Genomic DNA, 20,017 nt, shown 5'->3' with positions numbered 1-20,017 from the left:
AGATCAAGCTTTTGTCCATAACATGAATCCGTGTTCACTGTGAATGAAGATGTATGTATATATAGAAGCTTCTCTAGTCGTCAGGTTTTTTTGAAAAAAAATTCTTCGAGTCAGCATTAATTTCTTGTGACATTGTTTTACTGATAAAAAAAACTCCCAAAACAAAAACTTTAGCCATCTTCAAACGGTGTACAATTACTTGCTAAAAAACACATGCTGGTCATGCTTCCATATCTGTGTTATGATTGGTCGATGTAACGAGCAAATTCATGCGGTTTGTCAGCTTGCACCTTCCGTCGTCTGCACGCAGCGATGACATAATGTTGTGTTACATAGTATTTTTGTTCTTTCTGTGAATTAACTGCAAATCTCCGTCGGAAATGGATGCAAGGTCAAATGCAACTAATTATTGAAACAAGTGTGGTAGTATCTGGCGATATTCAAGAGCCTTGAAGTGTAAAGTCACAAGTTCAGAGACTACTTCGGACCTAGACTGGTCCCTTTGCTTTATCCGAACGAAGAACAACAACAGGTACTTGCCTTTCATTACCAGTGATTTCATTGGATGCAATGATGTCATGGATAAACGTGCAGTGGCATTGTTTTATATGTTTTTAATGTGACCGGGTGATGTGAGCGCAGCTGACAAACATCACCTCGGACCAATCAAAACTCAGCTGACCATGTACTATTTCTGTGGAGTATAATGTTGGATTGATCAACTGTAAGTGAAATAAATGTAGGTGAAAGGTGATTATGGGTGGGGGTTGACCTAGGCTAGTGGCCACTCTCTGCTGGCGTAATTCACGATCCTCGAAGTGTGACGTCAGATGTTCAGACTACTTGGGACCTAGAATCAACCAATGGGGGACCTTTGGGACGCCAGGTGGCTGCAGACTTACAAGTACCAAGTAAATGGGTTGTTCATGGTTGTGTGCGCATGCTCAGAACAACGTCAACAGTGGAAATTTACCTGGTAAGTGTGCTGCCACTTAGCATTTCAAAGTCTCAAAGTCTTTCCATGGAGTACTATAATTACTGTTAACTGGCTGCGAACTACTTGAAATCAAAAACACGTTGAGACGTAAGAGCTCTCTTTGCTTTTAAAACTAATTTATTTCAAACCAATCAAAAATAACACAACATGTTTTATGTTAAATTCTGGTAGTCTAGAAACTATACCTCTTTCAGTTGTACATTACTTATTAAGTATAACATGCCAATATCTTATGTAATACAAGCATTATAACTGTTGATAGTTTGAGAACTGGTGCAGGACTCTTTCGTCGAGTTTTGACTGGACATAGTTTTTGATAAAATGCTTTCAAGCTCTCTGATTTTGTCCTGCGTCAGTTATTAAAGTTACGTACACATACAAGTTCCAAGACATGCAAATCTAAATGTTAACAAATTGATGTAGGCCTACATTTCGATGTCATTGAAAACTTTAGATTGGACAAGTTAGATATCCATGCGCATGTCTGGATTTACTTTGTACGTGCAACTGTAATGCTATGGCACTTCGTAATGACGTCACAGTGACGTACTATCAATGAAAATAAGGTATGGTTTCTACCATTATAGTAACTTTTTGTTTACTGTGGTATAAATAAATTGTGTCTGTTAGGTGGATGGTTCTCAAGAGTTAAACAAAAATAAGGAAGCACACTTTAAAACGTCATTGGGGCGGGGTCAAGATGTGTGGAGTCAGATCGTTGTTAGAGTTGTTTAACTATCGTGACACACCAAGAATCGGTCCATGCCAAACTTTCTCTTGTCGCACACGCAGCTCTGGCCGAACTTTTCGCAATCTGTAAAATAAACAAAATGAAAACAGTGAATACATTATAATGGGTGGAAATACCATATAGTGAAGGTTTGCGATAACGCCATGTAATGAAAATCTCAAGAAGAAGATCAAAGCATACTGGTTAATGGTCGAGTCAAAACCAACGGTTCTTTTCAGAACCATCCCAACTCATTGAGAGATGTTCATAACTTGGTGTTACCGCAAACCTTTACTTTAACAATAACATCAACAACACCACAAAATAACACAAAGAAACAGAATAATACAAATTTTGTTTTTCGTACAATCTAAACTGTTATTATGTTTGCCCCGGTTTTTCATCTGAATTCAGCCGCACTTGTGTGACATTCGCATGTTTACGATGTACCTTATCTGAAAGAGTCGTTTTTTTTCAAGGTAGGTCTCAAAACCAACCCGTTCATACAAAGCCTTTTCGGGAAACATTTCATGCTTTACCTCCACAAACTACGCATGTGTTTAGGAAATTATTCCCAAATGAAGTAAATTCATGAAAACACACTGACTTTGCGAGAATAAAATATTCAGTTTTTGTTTGTCATGAGAATTTATGTTAGCAAGCTGACTCCGAAACAGTAGTTTCAAAAATAAGAAATTATTTTCAATAATTTGTCCAAACACGTTTTGTTTTTATTTTTGACATATTTTTTTAAAAGTTGGTTTTACAAGCCTTCTGATAACCAAATTAAGGGCACAAGCGACTCATTGTTTTCGACTTCAATAACAATGCAGCCTTTTGTGTAATAAAGACACATATTGAACATACCTCCACCAGAAATTGACAAAAACGGTTGTTTTAAACATAGACATGTCTTGAACAAAGGGAACTAAAATATCATATTTTGTTTTGTTTTTATGTCTTTTGGCTCGGAAGGGATTCGGTACAAATGATGAATTTGTGTACTGTTTAAAATACTTAAGAGACAATTTTGAGCACAAAAATATTAACTAACATGTTTTATTGATTTGGTACTGATGACAAGTCAATGTCAACTCCTTTAAGAAACTACATTTGTTTGACTAACCTGTAAGATCGTCTTTTGTCAATGGTCCCATTCTTCCTCGTCCACCTCGGTTCCTGCCTTTTCCTCTCTTGACGAATTCCATGAGATCCTCAACTGGGAATAACTCTTCCTCCTCATCGGCCACAACGAAGGCAGTCATGACGGCAAGAGCCATAAGAGCAAGGACAAGCTTGGCAGCCATCTTTAGTCAAATTCTGCACAAATGTAAAACAAGAAAATTGTTCATATATTCCACTTAGAATTGCTTTTGTTACACTTAGCTACCTGTTCATGTTTGTTTTAACGCATTTTATCATTCAAGAGAGATTTGCTAGGGTCGAACAGTCAAGATATTAGTTATCGTTTGTACTTTAATACCATTGGTACTTTTGGTTAGTAAGTTGTTTGCAACAGCTAATTTTATTTTCTCAATAACGGAAGTAATGCAGGCTATCAATAACAAAATAAGGCCTGTTGTGTAGCACTTAAATATATATAATAAGAGATGAAACAGTAGATTATTTTTGTTTGAAAGTTACTTAAAAGAGCAGTCAAGACTTTCACGCCTTCAAACATTTTTGAGAACTCCCTTCGTATAATTATCTTATTCACCCTCGACTTCACTGCATAATCGGAGTGAATAAAATTGACGCCATGAGTTTTGTAACATACAGACACCAAGAAGAGAATCGAACTTAACATAATTGTGTGTCAATTTTTACATTTGAGTTACATTCGACTCAGGCATTCTTTGGAAATGGCTTTGGATGCCAGTTCCAAAGCATAATCTCGGTAGAGTCTTTATACAGTGACAACTTTCCTCGTCATCAGTGCAAGTTGCCAACTGAACAGTTTCAAAATAATAATGAAAATAGAAAAATAATACCGAACAGTTGCAATAGAAAGTAGCAAACCAACGACAGATTGTTTTTAACCTGATTGGTGTTCGTTGGTAACATTCCACGGTTAATCAACGTTTAAGCAATATGTTTTGGTCGGCCGTAGCACTGACTGGTACTCTGAAGATACCAATCAATGCATTGACCTGATAGCCAGTTGCCAGCGAAATGTCGCTTTGCATTAACTGGTACTCCGTTTGTATTAGATGTTTAGATTGGATAAAGCATAAACCAGACAAAATGCGTGAATTGTCTTGTTCAAATCTCAGCTCAGCGGCATCTCTTTTAGAAGCAACCCGCTTCATCATGGAAGATTAGGCCACAAAAAACTTAACTAGCACTAAATAATTATTGTCAGTAGGTAACGATGTTTTCATTATTGCAACCAGAAAACAAGGAATACTTTGAGTTGAAACACATCGTTGTGTTTTGCTTTCGGTGTGCGGAGATACCATTCGTAGTCGGATTAAATATAAATTCAAAGTAAATATAAATGAAACAAATGCAAAACTGAAATGTAGAAATCAGAGTGGTTCCACTTACCTTTGTTGTTTCTCGAAGAGGAAGCAAGAATAATTCAGCAGGAGTGAATGTGTGTGGATGGTGTAGTTTGGACTGGCCTTATAAAGGATTCTGGCACCCTATCACCAACACGATAAAGCCGGCCAGTAAAAGGGTGTCATGGCCCACACACTGTTACCGACTTTGATTTAATTACCAGTGTTCCATTAATCAAGCATGTCCACCTTTCCTGTATTGATACCTGTTAATGACGAGACCAATCTTTGATTTCTTTCTTTGTTTCGCGTGATCTGGTTTGGTCTGAACTGATTTCCAACCCCGCTATAATAGGCCCGAACGTATTATGTTGTAAGCAACAAAAAAATATAATTGTGTTCCAATTTAGATTAATTTGATAACCAGCTCACAAATTTAAATTCGCCCCCACCCCTTAAAACACGATGGGGAAACTATAGTGTAGTGAGCTGTTAAAGGGGCTGTACGGTTAATATTTTGTTAAAATGTTAATATTGGACATTTGTATCGGGGATAAAGAATTCTAAACTGCTTTTGTGACATCATTCTAATGATGAAAGTGTATATAGATTATTTTAGAGTCTAAATTTAACTGTAGATTCGTAACGAAAAGACAACAACCAAAGTGAGACGGGAACTTACAAAAGAGCCAGCAACACATGTCAGGATAAAAGTTAGCCTAATAACTGTGGCCTGTGGGGCTTGGTTTCCTAGCGACTGGCTTATAACAAGCATAGAGCTATAAATATACGATTGTGTATACAGCTTAAAAGGGCAATAATTATTATTGAACACATTTAACAAGGAACTATAGATAAAAACAGATAAAAACAAAGGAACAAATGGGGACTTACTGCACTAAGGACAACAAACAGAGTGTTATACAGAAGTAGCCCAAAACATGGAGGGATTTTTGGGACACCTAACAATGCAAAGCATGCTAAGAGAGAAAAGTACAAAATACTATTAATCAGCAGAAAAAAGGGAATACTGAATAAATGTCCTATAAATGGTTTCTAAATGGCACCTGTGAACAAAGACCTTGACAATTAAATCAGGACACCGCGTATTTAGGGCTAGATAGCCTTGTTGGTAAAGTGCTGGATCCCTCATACGGAGGTCGCAATCATTTAAAAACTGCAGTTGTTCAACATTCCCTGTGGTTGATTAAAGCCACTGGAAACCTTTGGTAATTGTCGAACACGAGTATTCTCACTTGGTTATATCCCATTATTTGCATCCAAAAAACATGTGAAAATTTGAACTCTTTTGGTCGTTGAAGTTGGGAGAGAATAATTAAAGAAAAAAACACTCTTGTCGCGCAAGCTGAGTGCTCTCATCAGATGCTTGAATTTTAGACCTCAGCTGAAGATTCAAGTTCATTTCAGAATTTATTTCTTTCTAAAAAAATACGAATACTCCAGAGGGAGCCGTTTCTCACATTGTTACATACAATCAACAGCTCTCCATTGCTCGTTACCAAGTAATTTTCGTTTGCTAACATCTATTTTGAGTAATTACCAGTAGTGTCAGAGCCTTTAAAGGCAGTGGACACTATTGGTAATTACTCAAAAAAAATTTAAGCATAAAACCTTTCTCGGTGACGAGTAATGGGGAGAGGCTGATGGTATAGAAGTAATTTTCAACGAATTTGATTTCGAGACCTCGGATTTAGAACTTGAGGTCTCTAAACCAACCATCTAAACGCACACAACTTCGTGTGGCATGGGTGTTTTTTTCTTTCATTAATATCTCGCAAGTTCGATGACCGATTGAGCTCAAATTTTCATAAGTTTGTTATTTTATGCATAATGTTGAGATACACCAATGTGACGGCTAGTCTTTGACAATTACTCATAGTGTCCACTGTCTTTAAAAGGAGATCAGAAACTGCAGAAACTGTGGAGGTAAGTTGATTCAAACAAAGATGTTCTCACTTTACCGGGACGATAGACATGTGCACTCTTTGAACATTGACCGACCCAACCATTTTGTTTTAAATTCAATATAACCGTTGAAATACCACTAGCTTCTTTCAGCACAAACACATTAATCTGTGTTGTTATAAAACACTGTGTGTTGTGACAATTAAGGTATCTTTAATGAAACAACGGCCATGGTGTTAATTTTAACACAAAAAAGTTTGCAGTTGAGGAGTGGAGGGCGACCACAACGAGACGAGACGAGTAAATAATGATCCCATACTCAATTGGTTTTCGAAGTTACAAGAGAATAATACAAAAGAAACCAACCTGGTTCCACAAGTTTAGTTCCAAATGCCTAAAAAATACTTCAGGCCTAAAGTTTTTTAATAATTGAGTGAGAAAATACCTCTTTCTCAAAAACTACGTTACTTGAGCGGGAGCCGTTTCCCACAATGTTTTAAACTATCAGCAGCTATCTATGCTCTTCGTCAAGTTTTAATGCTAACAATTCTTTGAGTTCATGTATACCTATACACTGCAAAAACATGGGTGTTAAATTGGTTCTTCCTGGTATTAATATGTGACAACACCAAGCGTTTGTAAAGTACTCAACAGATGCAGATGCATGGTGTTAGTTTTTCCCATTCCTATATCGTTCGTGAAATTAACACCGTGTTGGTGTTGTCATCCATATTTTCAAGTGAAGTGACAAGTGCCTTTAAAACGGTAATGCTCTCTTACCGTACATTAACGTTTGTTACAGATTTATCAAACAGAAAAACCCCCTTTCTAGTTTAGTCCAAAACTGGGCCAAATGCCATTGAGATATCAAAATCAATTACTCAATAATTGTCTATATAATAAACCACGCAGTAATCGTTGACGCAGATACCACGTTCGTCATCCACAGCAGTTAATTTCATCAAATTGAGGAGCCGATTGTAATTAGACATGGTGTGGCACACCGAAGAATCACCCAAGTGCGAACCCCATACCCGGGCCGTCACCCTTTGCTTCACACCGATTGTCAAGGGTAGGATTTAATAACATCTTAACTAGTATAGTCAAAGAGAAGCACGTCAAGGAGGAGCCAGTTTCTTTTTCTGACATGTGAGAAAATTTATTTTGTAGTGGACCAGAAACAGTGACTTTGACTTTCTTGATTGGAAGATGTTTTATTGGTGAGGTAGGAAAGCATATAGTCACACAAAGAACAACAATTCTGTGTTTTAATGATGTTAGACTACAACCATGACAAACTAAATATTATAATGTTTGATTTGGAAAAAAAGAAAAGAACAATGGCTTAAATAATTAGTAATTATTATTGATATCAGTACTCACTTTATCTAAAGACAAACTGTTTTATTTTGTTAAGAGCCGATCTTGTCTCGACGTCTCGAACAGTATACTCTGCTCGTCTTCAGTAAAAAAAAACCCCACAATTTTATCAAAGACGAGCAGAGTACATTTTTTTCGATACCAAGCTGGCTCCTCTTAAAGCTAACACTTCCTCAAAATAAAATGCTTATAAAGTTGTACCCGCAAGCTACTGATATCGTATAGTTTATTTGTATCCTTCACACCATGCAAAGTTTCTAACATCATTCAAGATTACTTTGAGGCACAGGACACCTTTAGTGATTGTCAAAGACCAGTGTTCTCCCTTGGTGTGGTATCCCAACACATGCATAAATTACTTGAACTCTATTGTTTGTCGAGGTTGCGAGGGAATAATAGGAGAAACAACACCTTTGTCGCACAAGGGTGCTATCAAACGCTTGATGTTGATAACTCAGCTGAGGTCTCGAAATAAATTAAAACATTAATTTTTATTGAGAATGTTTTCTTTTATTTTCAAAAACTACGTTACCTGAGCCGTTTCTCACACTGTTTATACTTTTGACATTTCTCCATGGCTACTTACCAAGTAGGTCTTTAAGAATTACTTTGAACAACTACCGAAAGTGCCAAATGCTTTAAAGTCAAATTATTTTATTGTGCACCCTGTTCTTTGTAGCATTGGTCTCTTCCCCTTTCCCTCTAGGTAAGATGGGTATTTGTCCCTGAACCTTCAAACCCACACGGACAGTTTGCTGTTTAAAACATGATTTGAGATAAAAGCAAACCCCAACGTAACTTTAACATAAAGAACAAGATACTAACAGATTGTTTAAGTTTGTCTGGACATTTCTATTGAACGGATGGGGAGTAGTGGTGCGACTGAGCAAAAATAATCCGTGTGATAACTGGTTGCAAATGGAACTTGTACCCCCTTATTGGAATGGAATAACCTCCCTTTCATAACCTTAATAAGCAGCGTGACATTCCGATGTTTAATTCGTTTTCAATGAGATTTTAATTTCTTCAATTAGATGTTATAATTTAAAGACATTGCACCACGCTGGACAGCACCATCTGCTTATGAGCTTACACGCTCATCAAACCACGTGTCAAACACGCCCACCGATGACCTCAGAAAGGGGGTGATCAACCTTTTGACCAATCAGCACAGAGTGAGTGCGATCACCGGAGTATGATCAACCAATGCTGACCGGTTATTTGCTGTGTTGGAATTGTAACAACCACGTTTTGATTCACTCAGCAATGACATTGTAATTTGGAGTTGCCATAAAAAGATCTGGTTGTTTGTCATTTTGCTTTCGAGAAAGACTCTGCTAGGGTCGAAACGTCACGCCATTTACTTTTATTCTTGACAAATCTTGATAGAGCAGCTTTCAAATACTTGGCAGAGACTTGATTATGAAGAAGTGTTGGTACCAAATATCGTTTAAAACTGCAAGGCAACTGGAGCTCTACTGTTGTTTACAACGTGAAGTACGGCATTGGGGCCTTTTTGGTACCAAAGTGTTCGGATGCACATATCCGTTGTTGCATCAAAATTGCTTACTGAAATGGCGCCCGGTGCTGACTTCGCATTGCATCCCGAGTTGTCCACCTTGTACCATCCTTGGTGGTTATCATGCGATTGGCTGCACAGGGAATGTAAGTAGGGAAATGGTAGGTGTTGATATCAACGGCGGGTTACTTGAGCAGTTTTCACTTTTCTTACATGATGTTAATATCATCTGGTTTATAGTAATAATGGTTGTGGCTTCAACATGGTGCTCAAATCAGCCACTCAGTGGCACTCATGAAGCTCACACATTGCGTTTTTTTTTGTGAGGATATGCGGGTTCGGAGCTACGTTTATGAAGTATGATACATTAATGTTCTCTTATGATTAAGACTAAGGACACTGTCATCGGTTTACCTTTGCGATTTGGGTTCAAGTTTGAGGGCATACGAAAGCAATACAAGAGAGCAATACTAAATTCATAACTTTGGGTTGAAAAAAGGTTGGTAAAACGTTGCTTCGTTTCCGAATGTCGTTGGTTCAAATTCAGCTCTATTCAGGTTTGCCTTGTTCAAACCAGCATCATTTAGAATCTAGCCAGCACTTCCAATTGAGGGTTACTACGGCAGTTCGGTGGCTTTAATTTATTGATGTTTAAAGCACCTTGGCCTTCGGTATGATTTTGCGTTTCTGATAACAACAATGGTTGAATAAACTTGATCTGTTCCGACTTGGCTTCTGCGAGTCGTCATACAAATTTGCATCCAATGTGTTTTGGACAACGGTTTATTGATGACGTCAGAATACAGCCCGCGTATGGGAGCACGTTATGGGAGCAAATACGTGAACGTGAATATCAGAAGAAAAAAATGTTGTTTCTAGGTGACGTCACCACTTTATGCTTACTTCATGCTTGCGTATGACGTATGCACGTGTCAAATTGATTCTCTTAGTATCTACATTCTACTTTAACTTGTTAACTCCCTTCTGGGTTGAATGAGAAATTAAATGACAACACCGACACGGTGTTAATTTCACCATCAATAAAGTAATGGGGATAAATAACACCATGTTGGTGTTGTCAGATACAGATACCATGAATAATCTTCTGAAGATCCCAGTTTTTTTGCACTAGTGCACCTGATGTTAAAAGGGGTAAGTTTAACGTATTCTAAAAACAATATAGTTTAACAACACAACTTTCTGACATTCACGTATTTTCTTGCGTTACGTACATCTTAACCCTTTCCATTTCCCTTTGTGTTACGAAACGTTCACAGTGAGTGCGTTCGATCAGCTTCCGTAGGGTCTACTCCGCGGTGCTCACTACGGTGAGCCCCTGACAAGAGCTAAACGAACGATCACTCACCGCTCTCGCAGTAGTGACGTCTTGCAACTGGGGCCAGCCCCCCCATGTGACCCACTCCACAAGCAGGGGACAGGTGACCTGGGTGAGCCCCTGGATAGCCGTCAAAGCTATTCGAACGCACTGGGCAGACCGGGTGCGATTTTTTTTCACCAAACGACTTTGCAATGATTTGGTGAAAGAGCAAGCCAATTTAATGATGACGTAATCTGACAGAATCAGCCAATCACAGCGGCAGGGAAAAAAAATATTGCAATGTTGTTTGGGGGACAATCATCCACAGGGGTCGACCCAGGGAAACTAAAAGAACGCACCATCTAGAGGGTGGACAGAGTCATGACAAGCTGCCAAGAGTAGATAATTCTGAGAATAGACTGAGAATATTTTGTAATAGCTAACTCATCAATTCAATTCAATTCATCTACTACGCGGAGAGAAAGATGTTTGAGTTGTTTGAAGGAAAAATTACAAGTGGCCGAGACACACTATATTTTGGTTAACAATCCACCCGAAAGTGGCGGAGCCTATGGGACTGCGACCTTTAGACATGTCTTACCGCCCTCTAGTTTCTTCTTTTGAACTCCGTAATTATTTTTGTTTTCTGTGTAAAAACATGAACAACGCCCTCTTGTGCTAAGAGTTAACCGCTGACTAGAAGTTGACAAAGAGGAAGACTGGGCCATTGTCTTTATCCCAGTGATAAAGACAGGTACCTCCTATTTAGACCCAGTATATTTTGGTTAACAATCCACCCGAAAGTGGCGGAGCCTATGGGACTGCGACCTTTAGACACGTCTTAGCGCCCTCTAGTTTCTTCTTTTTAACTCCGTATTATTTTTGTTTTACTGTGTAACATGAACAACGCCCTCTTGTGCTAAGAATTAACCGCTGATTAGAAGCTGACAAAGAGGAAGACTGGGCCCCTGTCTTTATCCCAGTGATAAAGACAGGTACCTCCTATTTAGACCCAGTAGTTCAAGTATACAATAATTTCATTGGATAAACGTGCAGTAACGTAAGCATTCTCTGTGTTTTGAATGGTACGATATGACGTTTGGCACCTGCACTTGCGGTCATCTTCATATGAATCTAGGTGAAAGGTGAAGATGGACGGGAATTTACCTGCGCTAAAGGGCACTCTCTGACGTTATTTACGAGCCAGGAGGTGTGACGTCAGTTGGTCAGGCTAGCAGAGAGTTAGCCTGGGCGTCTGCCGTCACACTTCGGGGCATACTGCACGATTAGCAGACGACCGAAGGTAAGCTCTCCATATCTGTGTTTTGATTGGTTCGAGGTTATGTTAGACAGCTGCACCCATATCCCCACGGACCAATCAAAACACATGTGGATACGGATGACATCATTAGATCCAATATAACCACTGGTTCTGAAAAGCAAATATCTGACACGTTCCGTCCTTGCGGAGAGAGACATGAGACCAGTCTGTAGCAAGTACAACGTCCCTCAGTGGACAGTGGCAGTGGACACTATTGGTAATTACTCAAAATAACTACTAGCATAAAACCTTACTTGGTGTTGAGTAATGGAGAGAGGTTGATAGTATAAAATATTGTGAGAAACGGCTCCCTCTGAAGTGACGTAGTTTTCAAATAAAGAGGTTTCTTTCCACGAATTTGATTTCGAGACCTCAGATTTATAATTTTGAGGGCTCGAACTGAAGTATCTGAAAGCACACATCTTTCTGTGACAAGTGTTTTTTTTCTTTCATTATTATCTCGCAACTTCGAGGACCGATTGAGCTCAAATTTTCACAGGTTTGTTATTTTATGCATATGTTGAGATACACCAAGTCAGAAGACTGGTCATTGACAATTACCAATAGTGTCAAGTGTCTTTAGAGAAGCCGGAAGAGAGTTTTTGCGTTGGTTTGAAAAACCTGACGTCAATTCCGATGTCCCGGTCTACTTGATTTAAGTCCCGTTCTCGTGCGGAAGATCCCTAAGCACCCGGCTTCGTCAATTAGGTAGCTATTGTGGTCCCAAGAATAGGTTGGGTAATGCAGAGCGTCACAAAGCAATAGTTTTCTGAGATTGGCACGGGATTTGGACTCGAGTCAAGTCTAGTGTCCCAGGGCATTATGTCCGCCTGAGACTCGGTCCCCCATGGGAACGTAGCATGGGCTGTGAGAGGATGATCCAAAAGAGGGCGCTATCAGAAGAGGTTTGTACAGAGGGTGCGTTCGATTAGCTTCCCTGGGTCTACCCCGCGGTGCTCACTCGGGTGAGCCCCAGCCTGACAAGAGCTAAACAAACGATCACTCATCGCTCTGGCAGTGACGTCATGCACCTGGGGCCAGCCCCGAATGTGACCCACTCCACAAGCAGGGCACTGGGGGCTGACCCGGGTGAGCCCCTCGAATTACGTCAAAGCTATTCGAACGCACCGGGGGCAGACCAGAGTCGACCCAGGGAAGCTAAACGAACGCACCCAGAGTTTGCCATTTATGGGGGAACCGAATCTCCGGGGAGACAGACTATCCTGCCACACCGGACCCCACAGGAGATTTTTTCCTCGATGCGTGTGTGTCCCCCCGGGCCCCTCATGGTAAACAGAAGTTGAATCGAAAGAGGGCGCTATCCGACGAAATTTTTACACATCTTACCCAGTCAGTTTCCTTTGCTAATTGACAATTCAAAGTAGTGATACAAATACTCCGTGGGGCAGACTCTTCTGTCCAGAGTCTATTTTCATAAAGCTGCTTAGACACAAGTTGTTGCTTGAAACATTGCAGCTACGCATAAGTGAGCAGGATACCAGTCACAAAATTGTACATGTGCAGACTAGTTCGAATGGTAATCGTAATCTTTTAAGCATAATTGTGTTCTGCTAAGCTGCGTTTTGTGCTTATTAGCAGCTCTATGAAATTGGGTCCTGCATGGGTCCAGCCTTGGCTACTTTGTAATTTGGAATTGAGAATTAAAGGTCGACGCTCTGACTCGCAGTTTTGTTATTTTCCAAGCGATCCAACACGGATGTACTATACCCATACAGACGTCTCCCCTCCAGCGACATGGAGACACTTATTGGATTGGGGGCGCTAATCTGATTCAATTGCGTCCTCTAATTGGACTAAGATTAGGCTCTTCAAGCGAACATTTCAATCCTAAGCCGTAGGTAACCCAACATGCACCGTCTTCACATAGCAAAACCTCCCCAAGGCTAACATGATTATTTTGCTTTTATTTGCAACCACATGACCGTACATTGTGTAAGGGCACTGGACACCTTTGGTTGTTTTCGAAAACTCACTTGGTGCGTCCCACATTAGATATATATAAAAAAAATGTGCAATTTGTACTCAATTGGTCAATCCCATCAAAGTTGCAAGTGAATAATGAAAGATAAAACACCCTTGTTGCACAAATTTGTGTGCTGCCTATTATAGTGAACAAATATTTATGCCGCGGCAGTCTTAATTTGAGTGAGATGACCCTCTTTCTAAAAGACTACGTTACTTCAGTGGTACCAGTTTCTCATTATGTTCTATACAACCAACTGCTGTTTCCCTTTGATCGTTACGTAAAGCTTTTATGCTAAAACTTATTTCGAGTAAATGCCAATGGTGTCGAGTGCCTTTGAAAACAACTGTTTGATTGTATCACGAGAGTGAATGAAAAGTGACTGCTACAATTGTTTTTCCAAGCCAGCATTACAAGCGATTCTCTGCACTTTCAAGCAGTGACTGTATGGGTCTTGTCACACATGGCATTTTTACAGAAAACCAGTTCCAGGCAGTCACCAAGAAGAACAGGGCAGTCACATTTAAATGTGCTTACATTACTCATGGGGATCGCAAGGCATTGTTTGAACAAGATTCATGTGCAAATTGAATTTTGTAGCATGAACTGCTTTAGGATAATTTTTGGGACGATAGGTGGCAGCAGACTAACCGAGTAAAGCCATTGTTCTCAGAATTATGCGCGTGCTCAGAACTAAGTAAACAATGGAAATTTAGCCGGTAAGTCTGCTGCCACCTAGCGTTGGAAAGTCTCACATTGGTTGCCTCCAAGTTCCTTGCAAAAGTTGACTTACAAGGCCCTACACTAAACTGATTAATATGTTTCGGGAGTTGATGATCTTGGAGCTAAACCTCCAAAGTCTGTGAATGTTGCTTCAATGTGCATAATCCAGGACGTCAATGTTCCTACTGCCTGAAGCAATAATGAGATTTTCTAAAATTATTGAATTACGCCTCACGGAATTTCTTTCCCTGCATTCAACTTTGGTAGAATTTCCTTTTCCAACCCAATAGTTGTGAGAAACGGCTCTCTCCAAAGTAACTTAGTTTTGAAAACGATGTATCGCACTCAAAGTCACACTTCAGGCCTGAAGACTTTTTTTTCAGGCATCTGAAAACACACAAAAATATGTGCAAAAAGTTTTTCCTTTCAATATTTTCTTGCACTTTCTAAGACCATAGGTATTGGGATCCACCAAGTGAGAATAATTGCATTTGGCAATATTTGATTGAATACTAAATTCATCCACAAGAATATAATGATTGAAATATGATGCTGTTAGCACCGAGGTAAAAGAGAGTCATGTAGAACTGGTCTTCTTTATAGCGAGCGCTAATCCCGTCCTAAGACACTCCTTGTTAGCGGTTAATTGGTTTAAGCTGAAGATGGTCATCGGCCGGACTGAATACGGGATTAACTCCACTTGAACTGTTCCATATTTAGGTCACAAGGGGATTAGAAATGATCAATTTATGAAAAAATGTTGTTTCCAAGGCCCTATGTCATGAAGCCTGTAAGCGCAAACATTTGCTTAGCATGAAGATTCTTCCTTTAAAAACAGGATTACCAATCTAATTTTCAGGCGATTTTCAGGATAAGCACACAACAGCTGAATGCCAGTAACAAGCAATATGCAACAAATCAAAATTTGGTTGGCAATTTTGTTTTTAATATCAAGGAAGAAATGTCATGCCAGGCAAATTTGTGTGCGTACAGTGCGTACAGGCTGTATGAAATTGGGCCCTGGGCAAAGAACACTGGGTACTTCTTAAGGGGTCGGAAGTTATTCACTACTGCTTTTCCAGTTGCAAAGCAACCAGCAATCGTATAAGGCACTGGACAACTTTGGTGAAAATCAAAGACCAGAGTATACCGTGCATCCAAGACATACATAAAGCAACAAATCTAAAAAAAAAAAAAAAGAATAAATTATTGGTCATCGAAGTTGCAAGAGAGAATAGCAGAAAAAACAATCACTACTGTATTGAACAATATTTGTGTGCTTCCAGATGCTATGGTTTGTATGCTAGCAGTTGTTTGTAATTACCAATGATGTCAAAGGCCGTTAAACGTCACTGATATCTTAAACAAGGCTAGTCAACATGATAGGGTGGGTTGGAGCAATGATTATAAAACGTTACCCACATGAGCTGACACAGGAGCCTAGATATAATCCACTTTATAAAACTAGTTTCGGTGTTGTTTTGAACCAGATGAGACCCCCCCCCCCGACACTCAAATTCTTGGTCAGTGAGATCTCAAATGATTCCCATAACAGCCCACACTGAAAACAATTTAATCACCTTTGGTTTAAATCACATACATTCATTGTGTACCCGCTATGTGTGTCGTGTTCCCTGTTTGCGTACGCAATAACAAACACTTAATTCACTTTACACTAACAGGGTCCAAACTACTTCGCTCATCCAGCTTTAGTAAATATATTGACTTTATTGATCAAACAATCAGCAACAATGAGGACAAGTTAGTCATACTAAACTACTTTAATGTTAATAGACTCATTGCATATAACGCAATAGGCTGAAACAGTGCCCTCTCTAGGTTATAGGAAACCCTAATTGGCCGGAAGGTGTGCGTGGCACACCATTGTTTTGTTATGAGCTAGTGAAAGGGAATGTTAATTGGACAGAAATAGTGAATTATAAACAAATATATTGCACTTTAAAGAAATATATAATCATTTTGAGATATTTTAAACTAAAGTACAATTATTTTAGTACTTATTTATCTATTCTAAAATAACAGCTATGTTTTTTGTTCTACACCCCAGTCTTGCAATAAAATATATTTATTAAGATAACCAAAACAAATGTGCTCTTTGACTACAACAGAGTCCATCAGTTAGCTATAACATGAATTAAGGTGGACTCAACACGTTTTGTGAATTGCGCCCTCTGCTTAGTAATTAGCTTGGACAATGGGGATACGAGACATTGGGTGCGTTAGCTTCCCTGGGTCGACCCCGGTGTGTGGCGTGTTTTTTTCCCAGGACAAACGTGTGCAGATATTTACCCACGTTCGTCCTGGAAAAAAAAAACCGCCACACACCGGGGTTGACCCAGGGAAGCTAAACGAACGCACCCATTATAAGCTACTACTATTATCATACAAAAATGCAATGGCTACTTGATTTAACCAGGAAATTTGTGTAACTAGAAAGTTGCCATGAAATATCAGACTAGGTAACTGTGATTTTTTTTCGTAATCAATAGAACAAATTTATGTGAAAAAAATTGTAATAAAAAACAAAATTATTACCTAAAAATAAAAACCAACAAGTAATAAATAAATGTTATAGAAAAATACGATGTTAATATTGAATGGTTTTACGTTTTAATTCAAGCCGACAATGTGCAGAACAAGTGGTTTTTAAGTTGATATCCTAAGACCCAATTGAGGTCATCGTGACCATGGGTCTTCTCGAAACCACGGCCACGAGTTCAGGTTACGATGCGACACTCAAGCTGAAGCACGCAGAAAAGCTTCGGTTTCCAAAGGCCTTAAAGTATCCCCTTCAGTCGGTTCAATCATGTAGTACATATTACAAGCACTAATATTGTGCAATATGCTATCCATTTCAAAGTAGGTGCTAGAGTTTCAGTAGTTAACTTAAGGACTTTAGTTACAACTGCGTGACAGCAGTAAGTGCCGAGAAACAGTCGGTGTTCTGAGCCTTCGCCCATTCCCGTTATATAGATCACAATGCAGTCTGCTGCCACCAAGCGTCCTCATTGTAATCCTAAGTAAAGATTATAATTTATTGGTGTCATTGTGTGATGCTCCAACGTGCAGCACATTATGTTAAATATTGATTTCGCCAAGTACAAGATACATCTAAAAGTTTAAGTTAACACGAGAAAACCCTAACCCTCTCAACTCCGAAATACATTTCAATATATGAATTGTTTACAAAGGAGTCAACTTAATGGATTTGGCAGAAGCTGCATGTGCAAATTCAATATGTTCTTGTTTTCAGCTTAATCCATTTTAAGTCAGCGAGATGAAACAAAAAACGCAATGTGGCGAGTTGCAACGCACTGAAGGCACTGAACGCGCTGGTCCTTCTTGATATCCATTGAACTTTTCCCTCACAGCTTATTATGTTTACACTCCACAATTTGCATAAACAATTTCAACAGGGGCTTAAAATGCATCGTGAATAATTGTCTTGATGAACATTAAATTTAACATAAACCATTAGTTTTAATCATAAACTAATGACGGAAGTGATTTCTGAAATCAAAGTGTCTAAAGCAATAAGTTATAATTGTTTTAAGGATGAACGTTGATTCCATTTCCAGAAGTAAGGGTAGTTTGATGTCGTCATTGCTGGTCGTCAATATCGCTGGCCTCCTGGAAAGAGATGAACATAAATAAATTGGTGGTAAAACATAACTTCGATTACGGAGTCCTAGAAGTTCCGTAAGAATATCAAGATCTTCAATTGTTTACAAGCTGTCCAGATAACTTTGACAGTAAAACAGTCTGTAGAAAAAGTTCGTGGTGCTACTGAAGTGTCACATTGTGCATGTATCCTAGATGGTTGCCTGCAAAAGTATTGATCGATTGATATGTTGATTGACTGACTTATATAGTTTTGTTTTTATTTGTTCTGGAAGTAAACAACCTGAGATTCTCAAAATGTTTTTGTTGACAGTAATTCTCACCACAAAATGTACGGTGTCCCTTTTATGCCTTGTTGCACCTGATGTATCTCCTTTCATTATCGGGGCCAAATCTGTAGTCACATGTGCATTCCCTTTGTTTGTACAAGCATTCTGAAAGAGAGAGAAAAAGCAAAAACACAAAGAAATAAATATGCACGTCTCGATCTACGCATGCTCAGAAATACTCGGTACACGCACGTTAGGCGTGAAATGGGGTGCATGCTGGTCTAGCTAGCGATCAAGTTTGATCGCCAGCTAGACAAGCATGCACCTGAATGGGTGTTTGCGAGTAGGTCTATGGCAATTTAACTGGTAATTCTGCTGCAACCTGGCGGACATTTTGTCTCTTATCTTGACAACATGAGAAAATGGTAACGTGAATGGTAACAGAAATCCTAAAGCATGTAAACATAAACAGCAAAGATCGCACATTCAATCATTGTTTTCACACAGTACAGTCTTGTTTTATAATACAATGCCGTGCAACTTCAATTTGTAGCGCCTTTAACTTTTGTTTTGTTTTGCATTTATACCACATGTCGTTTTGATTTGTAAGTTGTTTGCAACATGTAATACTATTTTTAACCTTTAAAATCAATTCGTGACGTCAACATACGAATAATTGATAACATTATAAGAAATATGTTTATGTGCATTCCGTGTATCGTTGTTGATCATTAACTGGGTCATTACACTGATGACATGATGTTACATGTATCTTTATATCAAAATGTGACGTCATCAACTTTTGACATCAGCCTACGATTATTTGAAACTTTCATAAGAAATATTGATCATATTGTTGTAGATCATGAATTGGGTTAATACACTGACTGATGTCACGTCATCAATTTGTGACGTCAACGTACGATTAGTTGATAACATTATGAAAAAAGTATTTCTCATGTGCACTCCATGTATTGTTGTAGATAATTAACTGGGTTAATACATTGACTCTGATGCAGCATGTGTTTTAAAATAATGTGGCGTCATCAATTTGATTAATTGATAATATTTATAACAAATAATTATTATTAATGTTCATGGCTGCTTAATGCGCCGTAGCACCTTGTAAACCCTTGTAAGGTGCTAAATAATTGGGTCTCAGAATTCATCACTGCATTTACCTATCTTTCTGTAAGTTTGTATATACTCAGCGCCTTGAGTACCTCGTTTGGTAGATACGTGCGCTATATAATACTTCGATATTATTATTATTATTATGTGTATTCCTTGTATTGTTATAGATCACTATCTGGGTTAATACACTGCCTGATGAAGCATGTATTTTATCATGTGGCTTTATAACTTCAGAAGCGTAAGACGCTTTTCTTCACTTTTTAGGCTAACTGTTAATCTCCGTGCCTCGTCACGAAATGCCCAGTCCCCACTGAATGCATATGGTATTTACACAAATACACTTCCCCGCCAAGATTCAATTATACATGGTATCAGGGGAATCGCTTTTAATTGGAACGAGATAGTGGCAGAGGTGGGTATTAACGGAGACCTATTTCGGCTGGGTTTCTGAGTTAATGGTTTGACAACATCTGAGATTTTGATTTGGGTCTGGATGAATGCTTCTTAATTCCGATGACAGTTAGTTGACAGAGTTGTCAGATTGGCATTTCCCTATGGTGTTTTTTTTATTTT

General features: G+C 38.9%; 1 protein-coding gene across 1 annotated transcript; it reads right to left on the bottom strand.

The window, feature by feature from the left end:
- Positions 1-1,092: 1,092 nt before the first annotated feature.
- Positions 1,093-4,364, bottom strand: LOC139951486 (uncharacterized). Its single transcript, XM_071950395.1, has 3 exons — positions 4,275-4,364; positions 2,854-3,047; positions 1,093-1,811 (listed from the first exon to the last, which is right to left on the bottom strand). Exons 2-3 carry the CDS (start codon positions 3,032-3,034, stop codon positions 1,729-1,731), a joined length of 264 nt encoding a protein of 87 aa, XP_071806496.1. The 5' UTR covers positions 3,035-3,047; positions 4,275-4,364; the 3' UTR covers positions 1,093-1,728.
- Positions 4,365-20,017: the final 15,653 nt, after the last annotated feature.

The sequence above is a fragment of the Asterias amurensis genome, chromosome 19 (assembly GCF_032118995.1).
Source record: "Asterias amurensis chromosome 19, ASM3211899v1".
Lineage (NCBI taxonomy): Eukaryota > Metazoa > Echinodermata > Asteroidea > Forcipulatida > Asteriidae > Asterias > Asterias amurensis.
Note: the sequence above shows the minus strand (reverse complement) of the source record. Positions and strands in the feature narration are given on the sequence as shown.